At 42.1% G+C, this 24292-nt stretch overlaps 1 protein-coding gene across 3 annotated transcripts; it reads left to right on the top strand.

Moving 5' to 3' along the window:
- The first annotated feature begins 4 nt into the window (after positions 1-4).
- On the top strand, positions 5-22698 carry TMEM50B (transmembrane protein 50B). Of its 3 annotated transcripts, XM_053305066.1 has the most exons (8): positions 7-157; positions 8878-9041; positions 11457-11569; positions 15306-15373; positions 16280-16372; positions 18604-18661; positions 20765-20843; positions 22456-22698. In XM_053305066.1, exons 2-7 carry the CDS (start codon positions 8943-8945, stop codon positions 20808-20810), a joined length of 477 nt encoding a protein of 158 aa, XP_053161041.1. In that variant the 5' UTR covers positions 7-157; positions 8878-8942; the 3' UTR covers positions 20811-20843; positions 22456-22698. The 3 variants fall into 3 exon arrangements, with proteins under 3 accessions (XP_053161039.1, XP_053161041.1, XP_053161040.1); XM_053305064.1 differs by lacking the exons at positions 18604-18661; positions 20765-20843; positions 22456-22698 and adding an exon at positions 17532-18596 and having other exon boundaries at positions 5-157; XM_053305065.1 differs by lacking the exons at positions 7-157; positions 18604-18661; positions 20765-20843; positions 22456-22698 and adding exons at positions 364-983; positions 17532-18596.
- The last annotated feature ends 1594 nt before the right edge of the window (positions 22699-24292 follow it).

The raw sequence follows: 24292 nt of genomic DNA, 5'->3' as shown, positions 1-24292 counted from the left end.
CGCTTCCTCCCTCCCAGGCGGTTCGGCCCCCCTTGTGACGCGCGGCGCTGCTGTGCGCGGATTGGCCGGAGCCTCCGTCCCTTGGCCCCACGCCTCCCGTGGGCAGCGCGCGGTATCCAGGTTGGGGCTGTGGATGGAGTGGCGGAGCTTCCTCCAGGTGAGGGGTCTGGTTGGCGGGCGCAGCAAGCCTGCCCTCTTCCCGGGGGCGGGGACGGTGGGCCTGCACTGAGCCTCGCGCATAGCTATTTCCCCAGAGACACCCTCTGACTGACATCCCCTCCCACCCCCGGCCGCATCTTTTCCTGAAGCGAATCAAGGGGTGGCGGCTGCTCTCTCTGGGGGGGGGGCGGCCTCGAGGACGGTGGACCCGTCCAGTGCCACGCTCTGGCGGGAGGGGCCGCCTCCCCCGCCCCCCGCAACGGCTGCCAGGCCAATGGTCTCGGGGCGCCTCTCCTCCGCGGGCGGGGGCATAGCGCTCGGCTCTCTGCGCCGCTGAGTGACCTTCGAAGGGTTCAGGGAGTGCCAAGGAGAGGAAGCCGGGAGTTCATTATCTCCCTTCCTCCTCCTGGCAAAACCCGAGCGGTCCCCCCCCCCCCCGCCCGACCGCCTGCATATCTGTGAGGAGCTGCTCGAGTGTTTCGCTCTCCTTTTAGTTGCGTTCCCCGAGAGCGAAGGGAGTTTCCTACCGGGATGGGGGTATTTCTGGCCTTGGCTGCTGCTCACGGGTTTACTTTGGTACCTCACCGCCCGCCCCCCGCCTCGTTTTGTCAATCCTGTTTAAGACCTTTCCAGGCGGCCATGGGAATACCAGGGAGGCGCGCGCTCTCCGTGCAGTGTTGCATCCCCCACAGTTTCCGATGTAATTACACGCACAGCAGTTGACTGCACCCCTCTGTCTTAGTCTCGTGAAACCGGTTCCACTTGTGGGGCCACGCTTGGAGAGCGTGACTAACGCTTTGCCTGGGTGCTTGTGAAGCACGTCGGTATGTAGGCATATATTGAGTCAAGCTGTTTTCGATGGGTTTGTCTTTGCTCTGTTTGTAGATACTGGGGATTGAACCCGGATCGTCTGAATGCAAAGCTTGTACATTTGGACACAGGGCTGTCCTTAGGGCATGGCAAGCAGGGCAACTGCCCCGGGCCCCACTCCTTTAACCCCCATTAGAATTAACTGGAAGGGGGCCCACTGGCTGATTTGCCCCTGGCCCTACACCCCACCAGGGCTCTCTAAGGACAGCCATGCTTGGACAAAACCATGTTGATGAGGCTTCACTGCCCAGGTCTTGGGCCTTTATTAAAGCTTAGTTAAAAAGAGAGAGAGAGAGAGAGAAGTTCATACCAAATGTTTGACAAGGTAAAGGTAAAGTGTGCTGTGGAGTCTCCTGTGTCGACTCCTGGCGACCACAGAGCCCTATGGTTGTCTTTGGTATACAGGTGAAACTCGAAAAATTAGAATATAGTGCAAAAGTTCATTAATTTCAGTAATGCAAATTAAAAGGTGAAACTGATATATGAGATAGACGTATTACATGCAAAGCGAGATAAGTCAAACCTTGATTTGTTATAATTGTGATGATCATGGTATACAGCTCATGAGAACCCCAAATCCACAATCCCAGAAAATTAGAATATTGTGAAAAGGTTCAACAGTCTAGGCTCCAGGTGTCCCACTCCAGTCAGCTAATCAATCCATAACACCTGCAAAGGGTTCCTGAGCCTTTAAATGGTCTCTCAGTCTGGTTCATTAGGAATCACAATCATGGGAAAGACTGCTGACTTGACAGTTGTGCAGAAAACCATCATTGACACCCTCCATAAGGAGGGAAAGCCTCAAAAGGTAATTGCAAAAGATGTTGGATGTTCCCAAAGTGCTGTATCAAAGCACATTAATAGAAAGTTATGTGGAAGGGAAAAGTGTGGAAGAAAAAGGTGCACAAGCAGCAGGGATGACCGCAGCCTGGAGAGGTTTGTCAGGAAAAGGCCATTCAAAAGTGTTTGGGACTTTCACAAGGAGTGGACTGAGGCTGGAGTTAGTGCATCAAGAGCCACCACACACAGACGGATCCTGGACATGGGCTTCAAATGTCGTATTCCTCTTGTCAAGCCGCTCCTGAACAACAAACAACGTCAGAAGCGTCTTACCTGGGCTCAAGAAAAAAAGAACTGGTCTGTTGCTCAGTGGTCCAAAGTCCTCTTTTCTGATGAGAGCAACTTTTGCATCTCATTTGGAAACCAAGGACCCAGAGTCTGGAGGAAGAATGGAGAGGCACACAATGCAAGATGCTTGAAGTCCAGTGTGAAGTTTCCACAGTCTGTGTTGATTTGGGGAGCCATGGCATCTGCTGGTGTTGGTCCACTGTGCTTCATTAAGTCCAGGGTCAACGCAGCCGTCTATCAGGAGATTTTGGAGCACTTCATGCTTCCTTCCGCAGACGAGCTGTATGGGGATGCTGACTTCATTTTCCAGCAGGACTTGGCACCTGCCCACACTGCCAAAAGTACCAAAACCTGGTTCAATGACCATGGGATTACTGTGCTTGATTGGCCAGCAAACTCGCCTGACCTGAACCCCATAGAGAATTTATGGGGCATTGCCAAGAGAAGGATGAGAGACATGAGACCAAACAATGCAGAAGAGCTGAAGGCCGCTATTGAAGCATCCTGGTCTTCCATAACACCTCATCAGTGCCACAGGCTGATAGCATCCATGCCACGCCGCATTGAGGCAGTAATTGCTGCAAAAGGGGCCCAAACCAAGTACTGAATACATATGCATGCTTATACTTTTCAGAGGTCCGATATTGTTCTATTTACAATCCTTGTTTTATTGGTTTCATGTAATATTCTAATTTTCTGGGATTGTGGATGTGGGGTTCTCATGAGCTGTACGCCATGATCATCACAATTATAACAAATTAAGGCTTGACTTATCTCGCTTTGCATGTAATGCGTCTATCTCATATATCAGTTTCACCTTTTAATTTGCATTACTGAAATTAATGGACTTTTGCACGATATTCTAATTTTTCGAGTTTCATCTGTACAGGAGGGGTTTACTATTGCCATCTCTCACACAGTATGAGATGATGCCATGTCAGCATCTTTCCTATATCACTGCTGTTTCATAATAGGTGTTTCCCATAGTTTGGGAAACATACCAGCGGGGATTCGAACCAGCAACCTCATGCTTGCTAGACAAGTCATTTCCTGCTGCAGTAGGGATTTCTTAAGTGGTGAGTTGGAGATTCACCAGTGGATTATAGGTGCTTTGTGGATGGTTGTCAAGATACCATTGGTTGATGTTTGGGGCAGTGCTGAAGTATCAAAAGGTTCTGCTTCTGTGTCAAACTGGAATGAGCAGGGCTTAGTTCCTCTTAAAGGGAAACTGCTATGGGTGTGTGTGTGAAGATCAGCTCCTTTATTAAAGCTCATAGGCATACACCTTTTAAACAGCTTAAATTATTTATTCCAAAAAATATAGCTTCTCTACCTGATCACTGCAACCAAAAAAGTCAATGTAGAGTAAAGCTTAGGCGGTCTGCAGATTAACTAATGATTCACACATGCATATCAATAACTCATACAACTCACAACTGATCATATGAACTATTTCAATGGCAAAAATACTGTTTTTGTTCTTTGATCCTCAGAAGTCCATCACATGGTTGGAAATTTAGCTTTCAATAGTGATCATGAATATGTAATATGTAATTGATCTTGTTATCATGGGATAATTTTGTACCCCACCTATGAGCAAACCAGAGAACAGTGGCAATTGAAAGAAAAATGTTTAAACATTAACATTACTGTTTGAAGGAATATTTATGATCTCTTTAACACAAAAGTATTATACAATATTTTTGAAAAATATGGAGCTGTGTTCAAACAATTTAGGACTTGAAACAACAGTTTACGAAGTCTTTAATTCACAGAACTAGCAAAGTAACAATTTTCTCCAGCAAACATCAACCAAGAAAGAAGCCAGCAAATTCCCCGGTCCCATGCTTTGTAAGAGAAGCTAGTTTCTCCAGGCTTTTTTATTTACTACATCCATTGTGTACCATTATCAATTTCCTGAACAGTAAATGTATCACTTCTTTCTGTGCTGGGCTGCATAAGAAAAATATAGCCTTGATTAGTGTTGTGAAATTCTCTAATTTCAGTCAGGTTCACTTTCTGTTATAACTGAAACTGACTATTCACCAGTGTGTTAAGAACATAAGCCATGTATAGATCAGGCCAAAGGCCTATCAAGTCCAGCATTCTGTTTTCCACCGTGGGAAATTCCCATGAATTTGTTTAAGTATTGATCATATATGAGTGGATGATGCCACTAATCGTTCCCTATTCTTTCACTGAGGATATCCCCTAAGGTTTTTTTTAGGTTTCCAGAATGTAAACAATTGTCTCATCACAATTTATTGCACAGTGCAGTTTCAAGTGATGACTGAAAGTAAAACCAACAACTATTTTTCCCTTAATGCTCAGATGCTTTCTGACACTTTGATATATGCAGTTTCTCTATGAAGATTGCTTATATTGGCACCTTTTTTTTTTAACAGATATGCCTCATTCAGTAAAAATGTCATCAAAGACCTCATAGCTTGCATATACAATATACCAAATTAATATTGTTGCCAGTAGCCTGACATTAGCTCCCACACACATTTGGGGATGACTTTAGTGAGTGATGGATATTTTGACCATTCTTATCAACTTGGTAAAAATTGTTTTTCTTAACAGTTTTCTGTTAAACTAGGTTCTCCATTTGCAAAACCCTTATTATTTCAGTAGGGCTCATTACAGGAGGCTTCCTATTGGCTTTTGTTCCAATTTTTTCTGTATCAACCATGAGTCTCATGTAAAATTCTAAGAAAATTGGCTGTTCTGTTAAAAAACAACAACAAAAGCCTAACCCAAAATAAAACACCATATCCCATTTTGAATAGATATTGTTACTCCTGATACAAAATTTCATATCAGCCATCATATATTGTTTATGGTCTTCAAACTCTTTCCCTCATTCTTCCTCCTTTTAAAAATAAAACCAGTTTCCTTTCTCTTGAGGCTTTTCACACTGAAATTGTTGTCACATTCACTTCTCTTTTTAGAGGATATGAGGTGTCCATAGATTTAATGAGGTTACTAAAAAAGGCAGAGTTGGTGCCTAGTGCAAATCCTAAATCCCATGTTTTTAATACCTCCGATTGCATCTGCTTAGTAATAATGCTATTAATGGGTAAAAGATGTCTAGCTTAAGAACATAAGAACAGCCCTGCTGGATCAGGCCCAAGGCCCATCTAGTCCAGCATCCTGTTTCACCCAGTGGCCTACCAGATGCTGCTGGGAGCCTACAGGCAGGAGTTGAGGGCATGCCCTCTCCACACCATTTGAACCTGTGTAAAATATTTTACTTAAGGGCGTGGATGGGACTTCCATATCTATCTATATATTTATTTCTCCTAGGGGTACCCATCGCTAATCCCATGTGTGGCAGCTCTCACAAGAGTTCGCAAGCAGCTGCCGATTAGCGACGGGGAGAAAATAGGGATGGCAGGAGCAAGCAACTGCCAGCTGGCCACTCCGCTGGGAGCAGCAGGTGGTAGCGGGCTGGCCGCCGGGAGCAGCAGGTGACGGGCCAGCTTTCTGGCCCACCAGCCAGAAAGCACTGGGCGGTGGGGGGAAGGACAGAAGAAGCAGGCTGCTTCTGCCAGTTTCGGCAGGCTGGCCCAGCTGCTGGGAATTGACTGGCGGACAGGTCGGAGGAAGGAGGTCAGAAACTGTGGGTGGGCAGGGCGTGGGGAGCAGGTGGCCGCCCTGGCTGCTGGGAGCAACAGAATTGGTGGGCGAGTGGGAGGAGATGGCGGGTCAGGCGGGGGAAGAAGTCAGAAACTGTGGGTGGGCAGGGGAGAAGCGGGTCGGGTGTGTGTGTGGGGGAGAAGTGTCGGGTGGGGGGGGGGGGAGAAGTGGCCCAGGAAGAAGCGGGCCGGCAGAGGCACAGATGCTTTTCGCCCAGCCCAGCTAGTTTATAATTTTCTATTAGTTGCAATGTGGAAGAAAAACTATCACTTGCAGATGTATAGGTGGGAGCTTAATCTAGGTAGCCCCCTAGATCAGCAGGCTTGGGCCAACATTTGGTGCTTAGATCCTCTTTCCATTATTTTCCCTCAATATTATAGAACTCTCTTTTAACTTCATAACATGACATCGTTTACTGGTGGAGCTTGCACACATCAATAAGTTCTGCTCAGCTCTGTGCTGGAGGAAATGTGGAGAGATAGGCTCTTTTCCCCCCATGTTTGGTGATCCTGTGCCAATAGTTGCCCATTCTGGGCGCTACAGTATATTATGGTCACCCAGGTCCCGTTTGACCTTGCAGGTATACTCTTGGAGAATCATGACAAAGATCTGATACCTGATTTCACAAGGGAATTTGTTTACATGCTCTTTTATTTGTAGCTGCAACATTCACTATAGCTAGAAGCATTTTGCTGAAAGGCATAATCTCATACTGTGCAAGAGATGACAATGGTAAACCCCTCCTGTATTCGCCAAAGATAACTGCAGGGCTCTATGGTCGTCAGGAGTTGACACAGACATCGACAGCACACTTTACCTTTAGAAGCATTTTAAGCCCCCATCCATCTGAGCACAATTCATCAGAATCTGGGAAATTCCAGTACAGGACAAAATATCTACAGGGTTCAAGAGCTCCTGCAGCCTAGCCTACAAGGACTACTTTTTGGAATGCTGATTCCCCTTCTTGAATTATATTGACTCCTAAAAATAATCATACTCATGTCCTGAAAGGTTATGATCAATTCAGTATATCAGTGTATCAGTATATGTCATGTACTTCTGATTACATCATTTATCCAGGTTCTCTAGAGACACTGGCATTTTCCAACATTAGGTTTTGTTCTCTCTATTGCATTAGTGTCAACTGCAAATTCATCTCTGTAATTTGAACTGTAAAGTCATCTCCCCTGTTATGTTCTTGTAGTTCATAAAGTGTAAAAATACAAATAAAGTGCTAAACCCATAAATAAAACTGGTTAAGCCTGAAGTGACTAACAGCGTTCTTGCAACCCAATCCTTGGCAGGTTTGTTTACTAGGAAGCAGGTTCCACTGAATTCAGTGGGTCTTACTTTCTAGTAAGACTGCAGTCCATGTTTATTCCACATATTGTCTTCAGACACTGGGATTTGTGCTATTTCTGCAATGTTCCTGAAACTTTTAAAGAAGTTTTTCATATCTTGAATTAGGTCCACATTGTTTCAACTGTGTTTGTATCTAATAATGTATTCCCCAAACAATTTAAAGTGTGTTCACTATATTATGGTAGCTATAGCTATCTCATTTAGGCATATACTATTTGAATCTATTTTATTATTAAATAAATCTTTATTTCATGTATGTATTTTTTTTAACCTGTATTGAAGATTTCCCCCCCTGCTTTTCATGTTGGACTTGGATCAAAGACATCCAAAAGACCATTATAATCAATTTTGACCATTTGTTTAATGCAGCCAGACAATAGAATAAAATATATGGGTAAATAACATTATTCTCTGTAGTGCTTCTGATATAAACCCATGATTTATAGATGAATCATTTGCAGATGAAGAAATCTGCTTGAAGGTTTAAAGTTGTACTATTATAGTTATTTTTGTCCTAGATCTGATTATATGTGTGTGGTGTTGCTGTCACCCAATGAAAGAAATCTTACTTGACCGTGATAAGAAACCAATTAAATTTGAATATGAGAAAAATAGTAGTTGTAAATAAAACAAGCAGTTCTAATGGAGTTTTTTTTAATACATCGTGACTCTTACTTAGGACCCTCCCCACCACCTGCCCTTTGTTGTGAATTTGGTTTGTTTCCAACTGTCAACATATGGATTACAAAGGGCTGTTGTCTAACTTTGTGTGGCCACCATCTATAAACAATATAGCTGATCAGCAAAGAACTCACAAAAAGCTTGCCAGGATCTCCTTGGAACCTTTCCCATATTCTCTGAATTTACTTTGTATCAGTCTGCAAGCACAAAAGTTATTGGAGAAGGATACACAGACATGTTGATCTCATAAGCTGCCTTCTTCCCTTTGGAAAGTAGGCTAAAAACATACTTTGTTTTAAAAAGATACATGTGCATGTTGTAGCAGGCATCATTTTAGAAGAAATATTCCTCTCTTGCTCAGGAAGGAATGCCTTTTTCAAAATTATGCTTGTCATCGGTACCTTTTTGTAATAACTTGTATTAAGATAAAAATCTGCTTTCTGATTAATTGTGTTTCTAAAAGAGAGATGAATCTGATGAAACGTTGCAGCCCTAATGCTTATGAATTATTTAAAAATGAAGAAAGAGCAGATTGCTGGTACTTGCAGCAGACTGTTTAGAGGACTATTACCAGGGCTGATCCTGGAATGCAAGAATCCAGTGACCCTTTGATTCCCTGTTTAGTGCTTATTTAGTGCATTTCTGCTTTTTTTTTTTTTTAGTGAAAAGATGTACTTAAAATCTTGTTGCTGAATGTGACAGCTTGGCCCTAAATATCTATTTTAATGTCAGGGTAATATCCTGTTTTATGTGTTTAATACAAATCCTCTGATCTAGTTAGGAGAGTGTTTTATATTACATTTATATCCTCCTTCTTCCTGAGAAGCTCATAGTTAATGTAGTGCATTGGCTAAGAATGTGAGCTCATTACTTTTTCCAGTAACTGAGCTTAAGACCTCAACATAAAGTTCTGTGTTTTTAAGGAACAATAGGAGCACAAATGTGATGTACAGTCCAGTTAGTTGTAAGATCCTCTTCAATCTGATATAGAAGATGACCATTTCTCATCTTTTGGGGGTTTTCCTTTTTTTACAGCACTTGGAAGTTTTTGAACATCTAATGTAAATACACAGAAAAAGAAGGTAAACTGAACTTGAGAAATGGCAGGCTTCCTAGATAATTTCCGATGGCCTGAATGTGAATGTATTGACTGGAGTGAGAGAAGAAATGCAGTTGCTTCTGTGGTAGCTGGAATTCTGGTAAGTCTTCAGACAAACAAAATATGCCAGATTATCTATCAGGAGGCAATACTTCATCTCTCACACACATTTGAACATGTTGAAATATACACGCAAGGACTTATAACATTTGTTTGAATGTCTTGGATTAATTCGAATTGTATTTCTTCTGATGCCTAAAGTTTCAGGTTGGCAGAACCTGCCACAAATATAATATGTGGAAGCTTCTGTAGATATACTAGATTATGACTTCCACTCTTTTTTTTGAGTGGGGGGGGGGCTGTAAGAGCCATTAATTGTTTGTACCACCTTAGATTAAAATAATAAATATTTTAGAAATATTTATTATTTGCCAGATTTCCCTATTTGTTAATTAATGATAAATATTACAATTTTGCAACTCATATATATAAGCATTCTAATATTGAGACAGAAAATGCCTTGGGTTTGGTATAAGCAGCAAAGAGGGAAGCTGTTGAGCCTTTTGGGGGGGGGGGTGAACTGGAAGGGATCTCGCTCCTTCTGCCATACAAAAGAATATTGAGAACACGGGCTTGTTAGATCTCCAGCTCTTTTGCTTTAATGGTTTGGCATTAATTCAGACACACACTATTCCAGAAGTGGTGGCTGCTTTCCTCTGTGCATGTTTGGTTATTCTTTATATTGACTCAGTATAATGGATTAATGCACTAATGGTGTTGTGAGACACCTTGTTATTTTGACTGCAGTTTTCCTGCTGTGCACATTTCCCTGGGAGCAAGCCCCACTGACCAAAGAAGGACTAACTTTTAAGTAATGCTCTGCACAAAAGCAAAGATTCAATTTCAAAGCTGCTTTGGTGCCTCAACCCAACCCGGCATCCCACACAGGGGACTTTCTGACCCACGTGCTCTATGGGAGGTTGACCTTCCTCCCCTCCCCCCAAAATATGCAGCCCTTCGAAAGGAGCTGAGAAGCTCAGCAACAGGAAGAATCTCATCTGCTTAGCTTCCTGTCTTCTTCTGAAGGGCTGCACTCTGGAAACTGTGGAAGGAAAGATGACCTCACCCTGAGACGTCCCACTGCTCAGCTCCTTAGCACCTTTTGAAGGGCCACAGGATGGAAATCAAGGGTGGGGTGAAAGGCAACCCTCTCCAGGGAAGCTCTGATCCTGAGGGTCTCCTGTGGCAGTGGGGGGGGGGAGAGGCAGTTTGCTCTTCTTTCCCTCCGCCCCCACATCCAGGCTTCAGCCATTCAAAAGCATTACTGGAGGCAAGCAAAAAATACTTTCTTCCTTGTCTCTGAGGGAGATTTTGAAGGGCTGCACCTGGAAAAGGTGTGGAGGGAGATGACAGCCTGAACATTGGAGGGAGGGGAAAGAAGGGCAGTTTCCCACTGGAAACCTGCAGCCAGAGATTATCTCTAGAGGGTTTCTTTTCTCTCCCCTCTTCTCAGAACTACTAGGCTGCAGCCTATGAAAAGGAGCCCAGCTTGGAGGGGTTTGAAGCAGTTCCAGAGATTTGGACAGTTTTGGAGAGCTGTAGTTTCAGATCTGAGTAGCAATCCAAAGTATTATGAGCCCTACTTTAAAGAAAACATGTATAGGATTGCACTGTTAATTCATCAGAAGCAAGAATATAGAGCAGGGTTTCTTAACCTTGAGCCCCCAGATGTTGTTGGACTACAACTCCCATCATCCTCAGACATGGCCTTTGTGGCTGAGGATGATGGGAGTTGTAGTCCAACATCTGGGGGCCCAAGGTTAAGAAACCCTGATATAGAGCACATATGGGAGAAACATCTTCCCGTGCCAAAACTGGCATAAAATTTAAAACAATAAGTACCTTGTTGTGTAATTGTATATTATTTATCTGATAGGAGGGGTGTGACACTGTCCATTTGAGTTATTTTAATATTGTCTCTATGGTACACTGTTTTGTTCATTTTTAAAATGAAAAAGCTATCTAAAAAATTCGTTGTGATACAAATACAGAAAGGATCTTGTTTGCATATAGGTCAAGGGGCCAATTACACACCTAAAAGCCAAGACCAAAGTGCAGCAGTTCTTGTTTAGTGGGATGGGATGTCATTTATCTAAGGACCATTCCACTAACTATGGTGTCTGTGCTTTAACTCTGTAATACTGTAGCCTCTATATTGACTTTATACCGGTTGATCTGGCAGTATGGTCTAGGAGACATCTTTTTCATAAGAATACAAAACTTGTTTAGTGGTAGCTTCTAGTCTTTCTGGCCCTTGGGAGGGGAAAAAGGTCCCCTATGTTCAATAATGGCATGTGTTGCCTACTTGGACTCAGAAGCCTGATTTCTCCTGTGGGAGTAGGTGGTTGGGACTTGCATAATGACAGAGCTATTGGACTGGGTGGAATGGGATTGAGTTATATGAGTGACCTTTCTATAAATTTAGAATATAGTTTAATAATCACTTGTCTTAAAGTTCTTTACAGGTTGGTGGATAATGATTGATGCAGCAGTAGTTTACCCTAAACCAGAACAGATGAACCATGCATTCCATACTTGTGGAGTATTTTCCACACTAGCTTTTTTCATGTAAGTACATACGAAGACAATACTATACTATAAACAATTGCTTGTTAATTTTCCAGGCTGGTAGAAAGAGCATGGGGGGGGCAGGGGGAGAAGCAAGATGCATGTTGCTCCTCTAAGTTTAGCGTGATTACTTTTATTTCATTATCCTAACAGTGGGACGATTTTCCTGAGAGTTGCTGATCCATTTTTCAGTGCTTAAAAACAAATGAAAATATTTGCAACAAGGATCAATTAAAAGAAACTGAACAAGTATCCTACCATGTTCATTATTGTGCTATTTGTTATACTCCTGAAGAATGCATTAAATTAGAATAAAAACAAATGCCTTAGCACTGAACTGTGTTTGAATATTTAGACTGTGGATTGCAGCTAAAATCAAATATTATATCATTTATTCTTGATTAAATGATTCTCTGGGTCTAATTGCATTTGCCACGCAATTAAAACAAGGATGTTTGAATTTATTCATGTGTGGACCCTATAAAATGTTATGATTTATTGTGGTTAGTGTTTTCCATAATTGTCAATAACACTTATTCCCCCACCCCCCATTTAGTTTTTTGGCAACATTTCAATTAATGTCCTTAATATTATATAATATTATGATATAAATATTCAACTAGTCCAAAACTATCATAAATCATACACATTTTTTCATTGCAAATACTTCAAGCCATATATTTTTGTTCCTCAAAAGTAGCTAAGCATGCTCCTTATTGTGTTGCTCAACAATTTTGAAGCATGCTGCTCCTCCAGGGTAGGCTGCCACTTGATGAAGACAGACCTGTCACTAACCACTAACCAGACTTGGACATAGCTTCAGCAAATCCTAGAACTGTCTAACTTGAAACTTTCTGGCACAGCACAATCAGAGTCTACAACACCCAGCTCGAGACACAGTGTATTTTAAAGGCTGAATCTAAAGATAATAGCGTACAGTACAATTGCCATGCATCAGCACATGGGGAATAAATGAATGAACAAATTGTTTATTTTGATCGTTGATCAGAATACAGGAAAAAAAATATTAAAATCCCAATAAAGAAAAACAAAAGAAAGAAAAAATCACTTTAAATCCATCATTCAGTTAAAGGTTTAACTAATAATAACACCACCATTCAAATGATACATTAAACTGATAAAGCTACCAGCTTTCAGCGGACTTCCCCATCTTTTGAGCAAAACTTGGCAACATTTAAAGAAATTTCACCAGATGTATTAGCTAAAAGCAAATTAAGAAATTCTGGATATTATTGTATGAGGGGTACATAAGAACATAAAAACAACCCTGCTGGATCAGGCCCAAGGCCCATCTAGTCCAGCATCCTGTTTCGCCTAGCATTAAGAAAGAACTAGCATTAAGAAAATTCCTTGCTTTCAAGGCATCCCTACCTATCATCCAGGGCCAAGTGGTTCTATATCGATAATATTATGGCTATTGTCTACTAGAACCATCAGGGGGGCACTGTATCCAAGCCCCTGAACAATCTTGCACTGCAATTGTGGGAATGGTGTCTGCGATTCGATATCCTATCCATAGCTATATATATTAAGGGAGAGGATAACATTTTGTCTGACTCCATTAGCCAGGATCTCTCCTTCTCTACCCTTCACGAGTGAGAGCTAAATCTCTGTTCTGTCAGATGCGTTTGATTCCTGGGGTATTCCTGATGACTTATTTGCCACCGTGCAAAATGCGAAGTGTCGTCTGTTCTGTTCTTCAGCAGGCATCAGCCCACACTCACTAGGGGATGCCTTCCAGCTGCAATGGAAGGACAAGCTGTATTACCTCTTCCCCTCACCCCTTCCCGCTAATGTCCAGAATAGTGGGGAAGATATTGCAAGAGCACACGCAGTGCATTCTAGTCTGTCCCTGGTGGCCCGGGCAACCCTGGTTCCCGGCTCTCCTTTGGCTATGCAAGAACTCTTACCCTCGACGGGATCTCCTCAGAGAGATGGGGGTCTTGTCCTACACCATGCCCTTCGGACCCTCTCACTAACAGTGTAGAGGCTGAACTTTTAGATGAGATTCTGTTAAATGAGAGAAAGGCCTCTACGAGACAGGACTATATGTGCAAATAGAAGCATTTCACATCCTATACATCTGCTAAGGGCTTTGACCTGCTCCAGGCTTCGATCTGCCAAATACTGCTCTACCTTGCCTCCCTCGAGGGTTTGGGTCTCTCCAACATCTCCCTTAAGTTCCACCTCACTGCTATCTTGGCTCGCCACCCGGGCTGGGACAGCAAGTCATCTTTTGTTCACACTGACTCTAAGCATTTTTTGAAAGGAGTTAACAACCTCCCCCCCATCCCGTGCGGGCACCAGTTGAGCCTTGGAGTCTCTCACTTTTGCTGTCCATACTTACAGAGGCCCCCTTAGAACTCTTGTTGTCGGCCTCCATGAAACTCCTATGCCTAAAGACTTCCTTCCTTGTGGCCATCATATCTGCAAGACGTGAGCTCATGGCTCTAAGGATTGATTCCCCATATACAAAATTTTACCCGGACAAGGTGGTCCTGTGTCTGGATCCTGCTATTTGTCCAAAAATTGTTTCAGATTTCCATATCAATCAGGACATTGTGTTGCCTATGTTCTTCTGTGACCCATCTACACCTCTTGAATGTTCTATGCGCGCGTTAGATGTCCGCAGGTGTCTCCTTTATTTCCTGGATCGCACAATGGTGTTATGACATTCTAACAAGCTGTTCATCTCCTATGCAGGAGCTAGTAAAGGTTTTGACATTTCTAGACAAAGATTGTCCAATTGGCTGGTGCAATTGATTTTCTTTGGTTATAAGAAGCAAGGCGTTCAACTGCCCTCTAAAATTCGGGCGTATTCCACTAGGTCCATGGCTACCTCAGCTGCCCACATGTCAGGCAGCAGTATGAAGGACATTTGCAGGGTTGCCACCTGGTCTTTGGACCTGCCCTTTGTCTGTCACTATGCTGTGGACTTGCGTTTTGCTTCAGAGGCCAGTTTTGGTCGGGTAGTCTTGAAGAAAGTACTGTAACTGCTAGCACCAACCTCCTCTTTACAGGAGTTAGTCACTCACCCAGTTGTGAGGGACCATGGATCCCTACAGAGATAAACAGGTTGCTTACCTGTAACTTATGATCTCTGTGGGGAGCCATAGTCACTCAGAATACCCACCTGGCCGTTCCCTCTGCTAACTTGGCATGAACTGTTTACTTACCTAGGCTTCTGTGGCTTGTCTGCCGCCTTCTCTTTCTCTCAGTGTCCTCAATCCCTTCTCAGCGGCCAATTCAGGAACCGAAGAGGGAGGTGCTATACAGCCAGCTTTGTAGGCTCCGATATCACAACGCCTTATAGGGCCAGAGAACACCTATATGGAGCTATAGATTCTTCTGCAGGCCTCCTGAGCAAGCGCAGAAGACCCAGTTGTGAGTGACCATGGGTCCCCACAGAAATCATAAGTTACAGATAAGCAACCTGTTTTTACAGCTCTCATATTTGAAACTTGAGTGGTCATTGAACTACTAGCCTTGTTCTCAAATTCCAGTCACTGTGTTGTATTTTAGCTTCTGTATTTATTTAAGTTTAACATCTGTATACTCAAATTGAAGAATGCATACACTGACATTACTTTGAAAATAGAGAGGGATTCTCCCAAATGATGAAGCCACTGTCTTTTAGGTAGCATGTAAGGCTTAAATAAAACTTTTATTTTGCAAAAAGCAATGGTTGCTATAAAATTGTTTGTTTCTGTTGTAGGATAAATGCTGTGTCAAATGCTCAGGTGAGAGGAGACAGCTACGGTGATGGATGTTTAGGAAGAACAGGTAAGAGCACTCCTGTATTTGGAAATAAACTTGCTCTTTCATCCTGACCTCCAAACTTGCTGTGTGATCAAAGAAATGTTGAAGATGAAGGAAGCCAAAGCTGCTGTCCTAGTTCAGTACTACAAAGCATGATGTTTTGCAACTACTTCCAGTAGATTATATGGTGTAGGAATCTTTTCACACTTGTGAAAAGTTAGAAGTTAGTAAAAAATTTGTTCGTGATTATTTTTCGTACCAGCTAGTTTTTGAAATGTTTAATATTTCAGAGTTAACAAATGGAGGATAAAATGTCATGAGTGAGCTCTGGGAAGCACCTTGGTTTAATAATCATTTTATTTTGCCTGCTTCTATGGAGTTTAAGGTACCAAGCTTTTCCTCTTTTATCCTCACAACAACCATGTGAAATAGGCTAGATAGTGACACCCCCAAAAGATATCCAGTGAACTTCATGGTGGAGGTCATGGGCCAGGCTTCTCTTATACAAGTCTCATTTTCTTTTTACAACAACACTAGTTATGTCAGTACAGTGGTGGAATTTGTTTATTAAAATCGATCGCCTTGCAGGCTTGACGAAACCAAACCTTTTTGTTTCTCTGTTTCCTGAAAACAGGAAAGTTCAGTCTGAGCCATATTCCCAGTGGTCCAGTATCCTGTCAAGTCTCCTTTGCTCATGAACTGGAATTTTTCATGAATTGATGATTTGGCATTTAAAAATAGAATATCCTTTTGCAGGTGTCTTTTGTCACTCTTTGAATTTTACAGGTGAAGGTAGATCGTGTGGCCTGTAATGATTATGGATGCAAGTCTTGTTGTGCTTTTCCCCGTGGGATGATTTTATGCTGTTTCCCCATTAGTTTCCTCTTATGAATGAAAGTGTCAGAGCTTGATTTATTGTGCTTCCTTTAGGTGCTCGTATCTGGCTCTTCATTGGCTTCATGCTGATGTTTGGCTCACTTATTGCTTCCATGTGGATTCTTTTTGGAGCATATGTTACCCAAAGTAAGTTTCATTCCTTGTTACTTTTTAATAATCAAGCCATAGTGAAGTGCTTGTAAGTTCCATTGTTTCTAGTGAGACTATTATAAATGGACGCTTGATTCTCTTCTGTTGAAATCCAATTAAGTGGATTAAGTATGAGCTTTATTCTCTCATTGAAAACAATGGTACTTACTGTGGCTGGATCACACATGTCTTTTGGAATAGTTTAACAATCTTTCCATTATAACAACCTTTCCATTTGTTGTTTCCATAAAACAGTTGTTTCTATAAAAAAACCTTTTCCATTATTAACAACCTTTCCATTATAAATTGTCCAAGGCAGTGTACAGGATATAAAATAAAAATAATATAAAAACAGGTGATGATGTAGCAATCAAAAACAGCAGCTACCAATTAAGAATAATTTAAAAGGCTTGGTAAATAGTTTTAAATAAATGGCAGAGCTCTGATAATGGCAGACTTCCCTGGGGAAGTCTCAAAAACTAGATGTCCTCATTGGAAAAGGCTCTGCTCTAAAAGTTCTGTCTGTCACATCACATCCTTCTATATGTGAAGTTAGCAGCTCTGACTTCACATATAGAAGGAGCCCTTCTGAAAATTTCCCTAGCTCCTCAAGACACTCTGAAGTCACCCTTGCATGGCCAGTGTAATCTCTAGGGAAGGGTGGTTGGAGTATTCGATTTCCAGTTCCTTTCTGACCACTGCGATAACAGCACAGGAGAAACTGGGCTCCCGTCTGAGACTTGTCTGTGAAAAGTTAGAATGAGAATGATACTTATAGTTTGGAATGATACTTATAGTTTATAGCTCTGTATGGAGCTTGTTTATTATTTGTTCTTATGGGCTTGAAAGAGATGCCATTCATGTAAGGCAAAAATTCCCTCTACAGATAGCTATAATCTTGCCTGTTGTGGCTAAGGGAAGATCACAGAGTGAAATTTGTGCAAAATGTGTTTGGGATTTTCCAAACTTGCCAGTGCTGAATTGTGGTTGCAAGCTGCTCTATATGATCTGGCACCTCCTCCTGCTCCAGCATCCATCTCAACATCAACCTCATCAACATCTCATCTCTCTGTTTTTGGTGAGGCCAGAGATGTTAAAAGGGTCAAAAGAAGCCTTTAGGGAAAAGTTAATACTTTTTTGCTCCTCTCCTGCCTAGCAACCACAGACTGCAAGCACTGTGAGAGGACTGGGTTCTGTGATTTCCTTTCACCAGAAGGTCTTCTGCCACAGCATCCTCCTGCTCTAAAGAAAGGGCAGATGTTCTGAAGCAGTGAGAAAGAGGAAGGATCTATTATGTTGGGGGAAGGGTGACACAGGAGGCCTAGAAGCTAGAAGAAAGGCATGATTTCTGGTCCTCATGCTGTAACTTCAGAAACTGAATACTGTTTTGTTTTGTTGTTTGTTAAATCCAGATTATGTTTATAAATAACTGTGTGTGTGCAATGTGTAGTACTGACCTGAACATATTCCTAAATATTTTCATTAGTTTGAAATCATATGTCTTCCTGGGAGCTACTGGGAAGTGTTTGCGGGGTGGGACAGACTCTTCCAAAATTTTGAGGAGCATATGAAATTTTCAAAAAGGTTTGGAGTTGGTGGGCCAGCTTACCAGTGGTGGCAGCGGTGGCGTATATTATTTCTTTTACAGTAAACATTGTGGTAGCAACACTTGAAATGTTGCTACTCTTCCTGACAGTTGACTCCTTCCAGATGCCTCCCTCCCCACCCCAGAAAATGAAATGACACAATGTAGCCACACTCTGAAGTGCTGCTGCCGCCGCCTCTGATAAGCTGCCACATACCCCTGTCTTACGTTTGCTGCCCTTTTTGTTGTGAAAGGAGCAGCAAGTGCGGTGGGGGGATGTTCAGGTCAGCACTAATGTTTTATATTTTTACACTCACAATCTGAACAAAGGCTTGCGTATGTGAGTTGAGGCTGCTTGCTCTCCTCACTCCCTTTTCCAACCGCAACTTGTCACACTGCACATGGTGATTTCTTCTTTCTGTGCAGAGTTTGGAGATGACTTGTTAAGTAGTGTGGGGATCTACAATCAGAGGGAGGAGTGTGAAACTATAGTGTTGGCACTCTAAATCAAAACTCATATCTAACAGCAAGAATTGACACTATCTACTGTATCTTTAAAATACTGTTCCATCGTTATATCAGAAAGTGAGAGAGAAACCTTGTACTGCCTTAATTTTGTTTGTGTTTATATTTTGTTTTGTAGATATTTATGTCTATCCAGGATTGGCAGTGTTTTTTCAAAATGCTTTGATATTTTTTAGGTAAGCATCCTTCCTAAATATGTATCATGTTTAAAACTAGCGTAGTTTATTGAGATGACAGAATTGGGTGTGAAAATGTAATATGGGATTCTAGATCTCTCTGCTAAACATCAGTAAAACTAAGAGGTTGAGTACACTTTTATTCTAGCCATAAAAGCCATGGAGTTCCTGCACACAAGTGATGAGGATATCCACTGCAGTGTTGCAAAACATCATATTATCTGCTATCACCATGTTGATGATTTGGGTGGTTAATCTCTTTACAATCTTAATCAAGATGTTATTGCCACACTTGCTTACACATGTGCATGACACAAGTCAAGCCTTTGGAATGACTTGTGGGAATTGAGCTCAAAACCAAATGTGCAAGTGTGACTAACAAATTTGACTTCAGTCTGGATATAGGCAAATGCCAGTGTTTGGGTATACCCCAGAGAAACAACAGACTGAGAAACGAAGCTTTTGAAACAAAGTAGTAAAGTTAGTTTATAAAATGGAGGCACAATGCAAAATGGTAGTGTACATATAGTAAGGCTTGCACACCACATATTAACCCTCTCTGGATGTTATGAGTGCAAGCAGCACTCATGGTTTCAGTGCCCAAAGTGGGGAGGAAGTCCCACCCTGTCACTCACCCCCTCCAGCTGGCTGCTCATGGTTATGGCTCAGCTTGTATGAAAGGGGAATTGCTGTAACTGTGATGGCTGGCGCTTCCATGAGCAGCAACTTTGGTCACCCAAGGCTGCCGCTCATGGAAGCACTGAAGATCATGGTTATGGCATTTCCCTCTTCAGACAAACAGCCATAATGGTGAGCAGCTGGCTGAAGAGGGAGAGTGACAGTACTGGGGTGGGACTTCCTCCCTACTTCGGGAGCTGAAACTGTGAGCACTGCATGCACACACAACTCCTGAAGAGGACTTTGGTATCCTGGTTAAAGCTTTCCTCAGCTCACACCCTTTGTGTACATTCAGCTTAATCCCAAAGTGAATTTATTTGTGGATCACTGCATTTGAAGTAAGTATGGTTGGCTTCATTGAGCCAATGCAAGAAATATGGACCTAAACTAAACACTGAAGCATCTGCTGAACTGAAGTTAAGTGGCTCTGTTGTGTAAACTAACTGGCTCCCTACATTGTCAGTATGAATACCACATGCCACTGCAGCTTTGCTGATGTTCTGTTTTGCATTTTTTTTCAGAGTATGCTACAGCACTGTAGAGTATGCTCTAGCACTGATCTGCCCTTTTTTCCTTGAAGAGGGAAAAGTAAATATTGACAACTGAACTGTCTAATACTTACACTTAGGTAGCCCAAACAGCTTGATTTAGTGAGGTATGAGAGCCTGGAACTCAAAGGATACAAGAGGTCATATTTGAACTTGATCATGATTCCAGAGGTGCTTAGTGGACTATAAGGTCGTTCTCACGACCTGTGCTTGGGGCAAGGTGGGTGTGGAGAGGAGGGAAGGCAAGATTGATCAACCCAGACAATCTTAGATCTTCAGTGGGCTGTGCTGCGCCCAACAGTGTGGCATTCTGGAGGTGGAGGGAATGCAGACTGGCCTCTAGATGGCCCTCAGTGCACTGAGTGAGCAGCGTGGTGCTTTGGGGAATTCCCCCACAAGCTGGGCACTCTAGGCACCAGCAAGCAACCTGAGCGAACACACGACGGGGATCCTAGGTAAAAGGCTTCACTTGCGCCCTTCTACCTAGGTAATAGCCCAGGAAAAACCCAGTGCTGCCTTGCCGGGTCGGCCCCAATTCTGGCACTCCACATGAGCAGCCCTACCTCAGTAGGGCTGCTCATGTGAACAGCTTCATTATGTATTTGGAAACAGACTTGGAGTGCAATTCATGTCCCCAGTGAAATCAGTACCAGATTAAATTTCAGTGCTGATTTTAAGGCTTTCACCTGAGAAGCAAATGGTGGTAATTATCTGAAATAAAATAAGTTATGAGAATAAATAAATATATGCTATATCTATACTACCAAATCAGAAAGTTTCATCGTGATTTACAGGCAATATGCTATAGTTTTAAAATACCATTTTATTTGAAAAGGAGTAAAGTCTGTCTTACATATCTAAACTTCTATTTTTACAGTACTCTTATCTACAAATTTGGAAGGACAGAAGAATTATGGGCCTAATGATTCTCACCCCCCCCCCGCTTAGTATGCCCTGTATGTAAATACCACTTTTTGGTTTTAAAATTTGCCAGACTCATAGATGTTACATTACATATTCAGTATGTTTTCTTATTTTTGGAATGTGAACTAAGATTTATTCTTTTCAAAAATTGATGTATTTAGCTTCCTTAAAAGAACAGACCTGTGAATATGTACATATTATAGTTATCTGCATATATAAAAGGGTTACATTTTCATTAGCTGGTAGGTTTATTTCTGCTCTGCTCTATGGAGAATGTTTTAAGAAGGCTCTTTTTAAAATCAAACATTGCTCTTAAGCACAAGTGAGCTATAATAGCTTCTTGCATATTACAGTGCCTGAGCGGTAAAGATTTTGGCTGACATGATACATCGTAGCAGGAGAAGGGCTGCACATTGCAAAGAGCCGTCAGCATTTGTGCAGCCTGGCAGGAAGGAGCAATTTTCACAGCTCTCCCCTCACTACAAAAGACATTTTGCTTTCAGAAGTATGTGCCTGAGGGACATGAAGATTGCTCCCCCTCTGCATCTGCTCGGCTGCACAAGATGTTTTCAGCACAGAGACACTGAAGGCTCTGTGTAAGCGTGCAGCCCTTCTGCTGACTTACTGCTGCATATCATGTTGGTCTTTGATTAGATCAGAAAGTTTAAGAATATTACACAGAATAGCTTCAGCAAAGTTCCTCAAAACATTCATTTAGTAATGCATGACGGAACTTTATCTAGTACTAGTTTGAGGTACTTGGATTATTCTATACAGTTGCAAAATCTATACCGAATGAAGGCATGATATGTATGAAAACACTTTAACAAAAGGCTCAGTTTTTAAAAACTGCTGAGGACTGAAGTGTTAAAGGGATGTAGTGGGGAAAGAATTGTATTCCTCTAACATGCTTGACAAGTTAACAGAATTTTATGAAGCTTTTAAAACACATTAAAATATTTATACTTGCCTACTTGGACATTGCTTACACAATCCTCCACTATAAGTGATGATGTCATGAACAGGTTTCAGGTTCTTGCTGGTCTTCCCTGTTCACCTTCTGCTCACAGTGGTGGAAATATCCTGTGATTATTTTAAGATAGGATGTCTTTGCTTATGTTGGCATAATATTCTGGGCAAGAGTCATCAAAGAATGTCCTTCTTTGAATAAATCTCCCTGTATGTTGTAAAGAAGTTGTGTGTGGGGGCACTCACTGGATTCCAAATAGAAAGGCGTTTGGGAGAAACTTTATAATTTTTTAAACTGATCTTTTGTGGTAGGGCTATTATTTTCTTGATATTTTCAAAGATGTTATGTACTTCATACAAGTGCCACACACACACACACACACACACACACACACACACACACACACACACGTGCTGATGCCTTGTCATGTTAGCCTAGGCTAGCTATGATGTGCCACAAAATCCAAATTGTGCACAAAATATGCCAAACTGATTTGTTTGAAAAACTTGGCTTGATTTGTATAATTTAACAGCAAAAGAACTTTGGCAAGAAAGAGTTATGGGGTGTGATGAAGAATCACTTAAGAGTTGGAATAGTCCAATTTTGACTCTTGAAGAACACAAAGGACTTGTTCCAAACCATCTAACATATATATTTTGGATTTATCCTCACAGCTATAACATAAACAGCCTTGGCACTGGTTATCTTCTTAAACCATGTTTGCATCTTCAGGGCCTTTAGTGGACAGACCATGAAGCAAATACTGAAGCTGAGAGTTGTCCTGTTACCTCACTCTTGATTTTGTACCTGATATGTCTATCACAGACAACACTGATCCAGCTTGACTTGTTTGTTCATTGTAATATCGTTAAAATCCAATAAAGATTGGCAATGTATTTTGTTTTACAAACTTCAAACTGACGTAAGATCTTACTTTAAATTTTACATCCACGGTGTACTGACACACTAAGCATATTGTAAGCTTTTCATAACTGTGCTACAGCAATGTCAGCCGCTGCTTTCCTTCAGAAATATACTGTCGAAAGCAGCTTCAGGATTGTGTAGGGTGGTATTTTGTGGGACAAAGCATGGTCGTGTTAATACATTCGGATGGTATTTTTGAAGTTTAGTGGCAAAGCTTGCCTGACAAATGGAAAGGCTTTGGAAGCCTCAGGAGTCTCTCTTGCACTGGTGGTTGATTCACATACTCTAAATTGTGCAGAACAAGGGAAAGGTATCCTCCCGGCACTATGGAAAAACTTCAGCTAATTCAATGCTACACTTGTGCATGCTGGTTTTTCTCTGATACACACCAGTCTGTTCTGTTCCCTATTCCAATCTGCTCAGCCTTCTCCAGCCACCTAGAAGTCACATAATTGGTATGGGCTTGAATGCAGAGTTATTCAGGGCTGAAATCCTGAAAGCAAGTTGGTTTTCAAGCTGGGAGGATCCTAGGGAAACATAAAGTAAGAAGTGTGCTGTCAAGTCAATTTCAACTCTGGCACCCACAGAGCCAGTGCCTCCCACCCCCAACACCCGCGGACGTTTCAGAAGGATACTATGGTTGATAGTACTGAAAGCTGCCAAAAGGGCCAACAGAGTCACACAGTCAATTCCCAACTGAAGATCATCCGAACAAGGCAGTCTCCACCCCATAGCCCACCTGGTCTATATAATCAGTTTCTTCCAAGACCGCCTGGAGCTGAGAGGCCACCACCCTCTCAATTACTTTGCCCAGCCATGGGAGGTTGGAGACAGGCCTATAGGTGCTCAACTCTGAGGGATCTAATGTAGGCTTCTTTAAAAGAGGTCTAATGATTGCCTCCTTGAAACAAGGAGGCATCCTGCCCTCCCTCAGAGAGGCATTTATGATTCCACCAGGCCTCCTACAACAGCCTCCCTGCTAGACAGAACAAGCCGTGTTGGACAAGGGTCAAGAGAACAAGTGGAAGGCCTCACCGCTCCAAGCAGCTTGTCCATATCCTCACGAGTCACAAACTGAAACTGATCCAGTCAAACCTCTTAAGAGTTGTCGGACACCTCCAATTCAGACATCAAATTAATTGTGGAGTCTCCGTCTAAGTCGGCCCAAATCAGAGAGATTTTATCTGCGAAAATTTTCTTAAACACATCACAGCGGATAACTGATGACTCCAAATTCTGGTTCAAGGGAGCGGGGGCAGATACTAGTCCCCTCACAACCCCGGACGCGAGTTCGCAGAAGCAATACGGGCAGAAAAGAACTGCTTCTTTGCTGCATGTATCACCGGAGCATAGATCTTTAAATGTGCTCTATGACATAACCTGTCAGATTCAAGTTGAGTCTTTCTCCACTTGCGCTCCAACCACTCACAACAATTAAAATTTAAAAGTTAAAACTATTAAAATACAATTAAAACAATATCCAATTAAAAACCTGGGTGAACAAATGCATCTTGACTGCCCTTTTAAAAGTTACACTTGCTACACATTTACACTTTTCACTGCAATGAAAGATTAAGCTTTACAAAA

The sequence above is a fragment of the Hemicordylus capensis genome, chromosome 3 (genome assembly GCF_027244095.1).
Source record: "Hemicordylus capensis ecotype Gifberg chromosome 3, rHemCap1.1.pri, whole genome shotgun sequence".
Taxonomy (NCBI): Eukaryota; Metazoa; Chordata; class Lepidosauria; order Squamata; family Cordylidae; genus Hemicordylus; species Hemicordylus capensis.
Note: the sequence above shows the minus strand (reverse complement) of the source record. Positions and strands in the feature narration are given on the sequence as shown.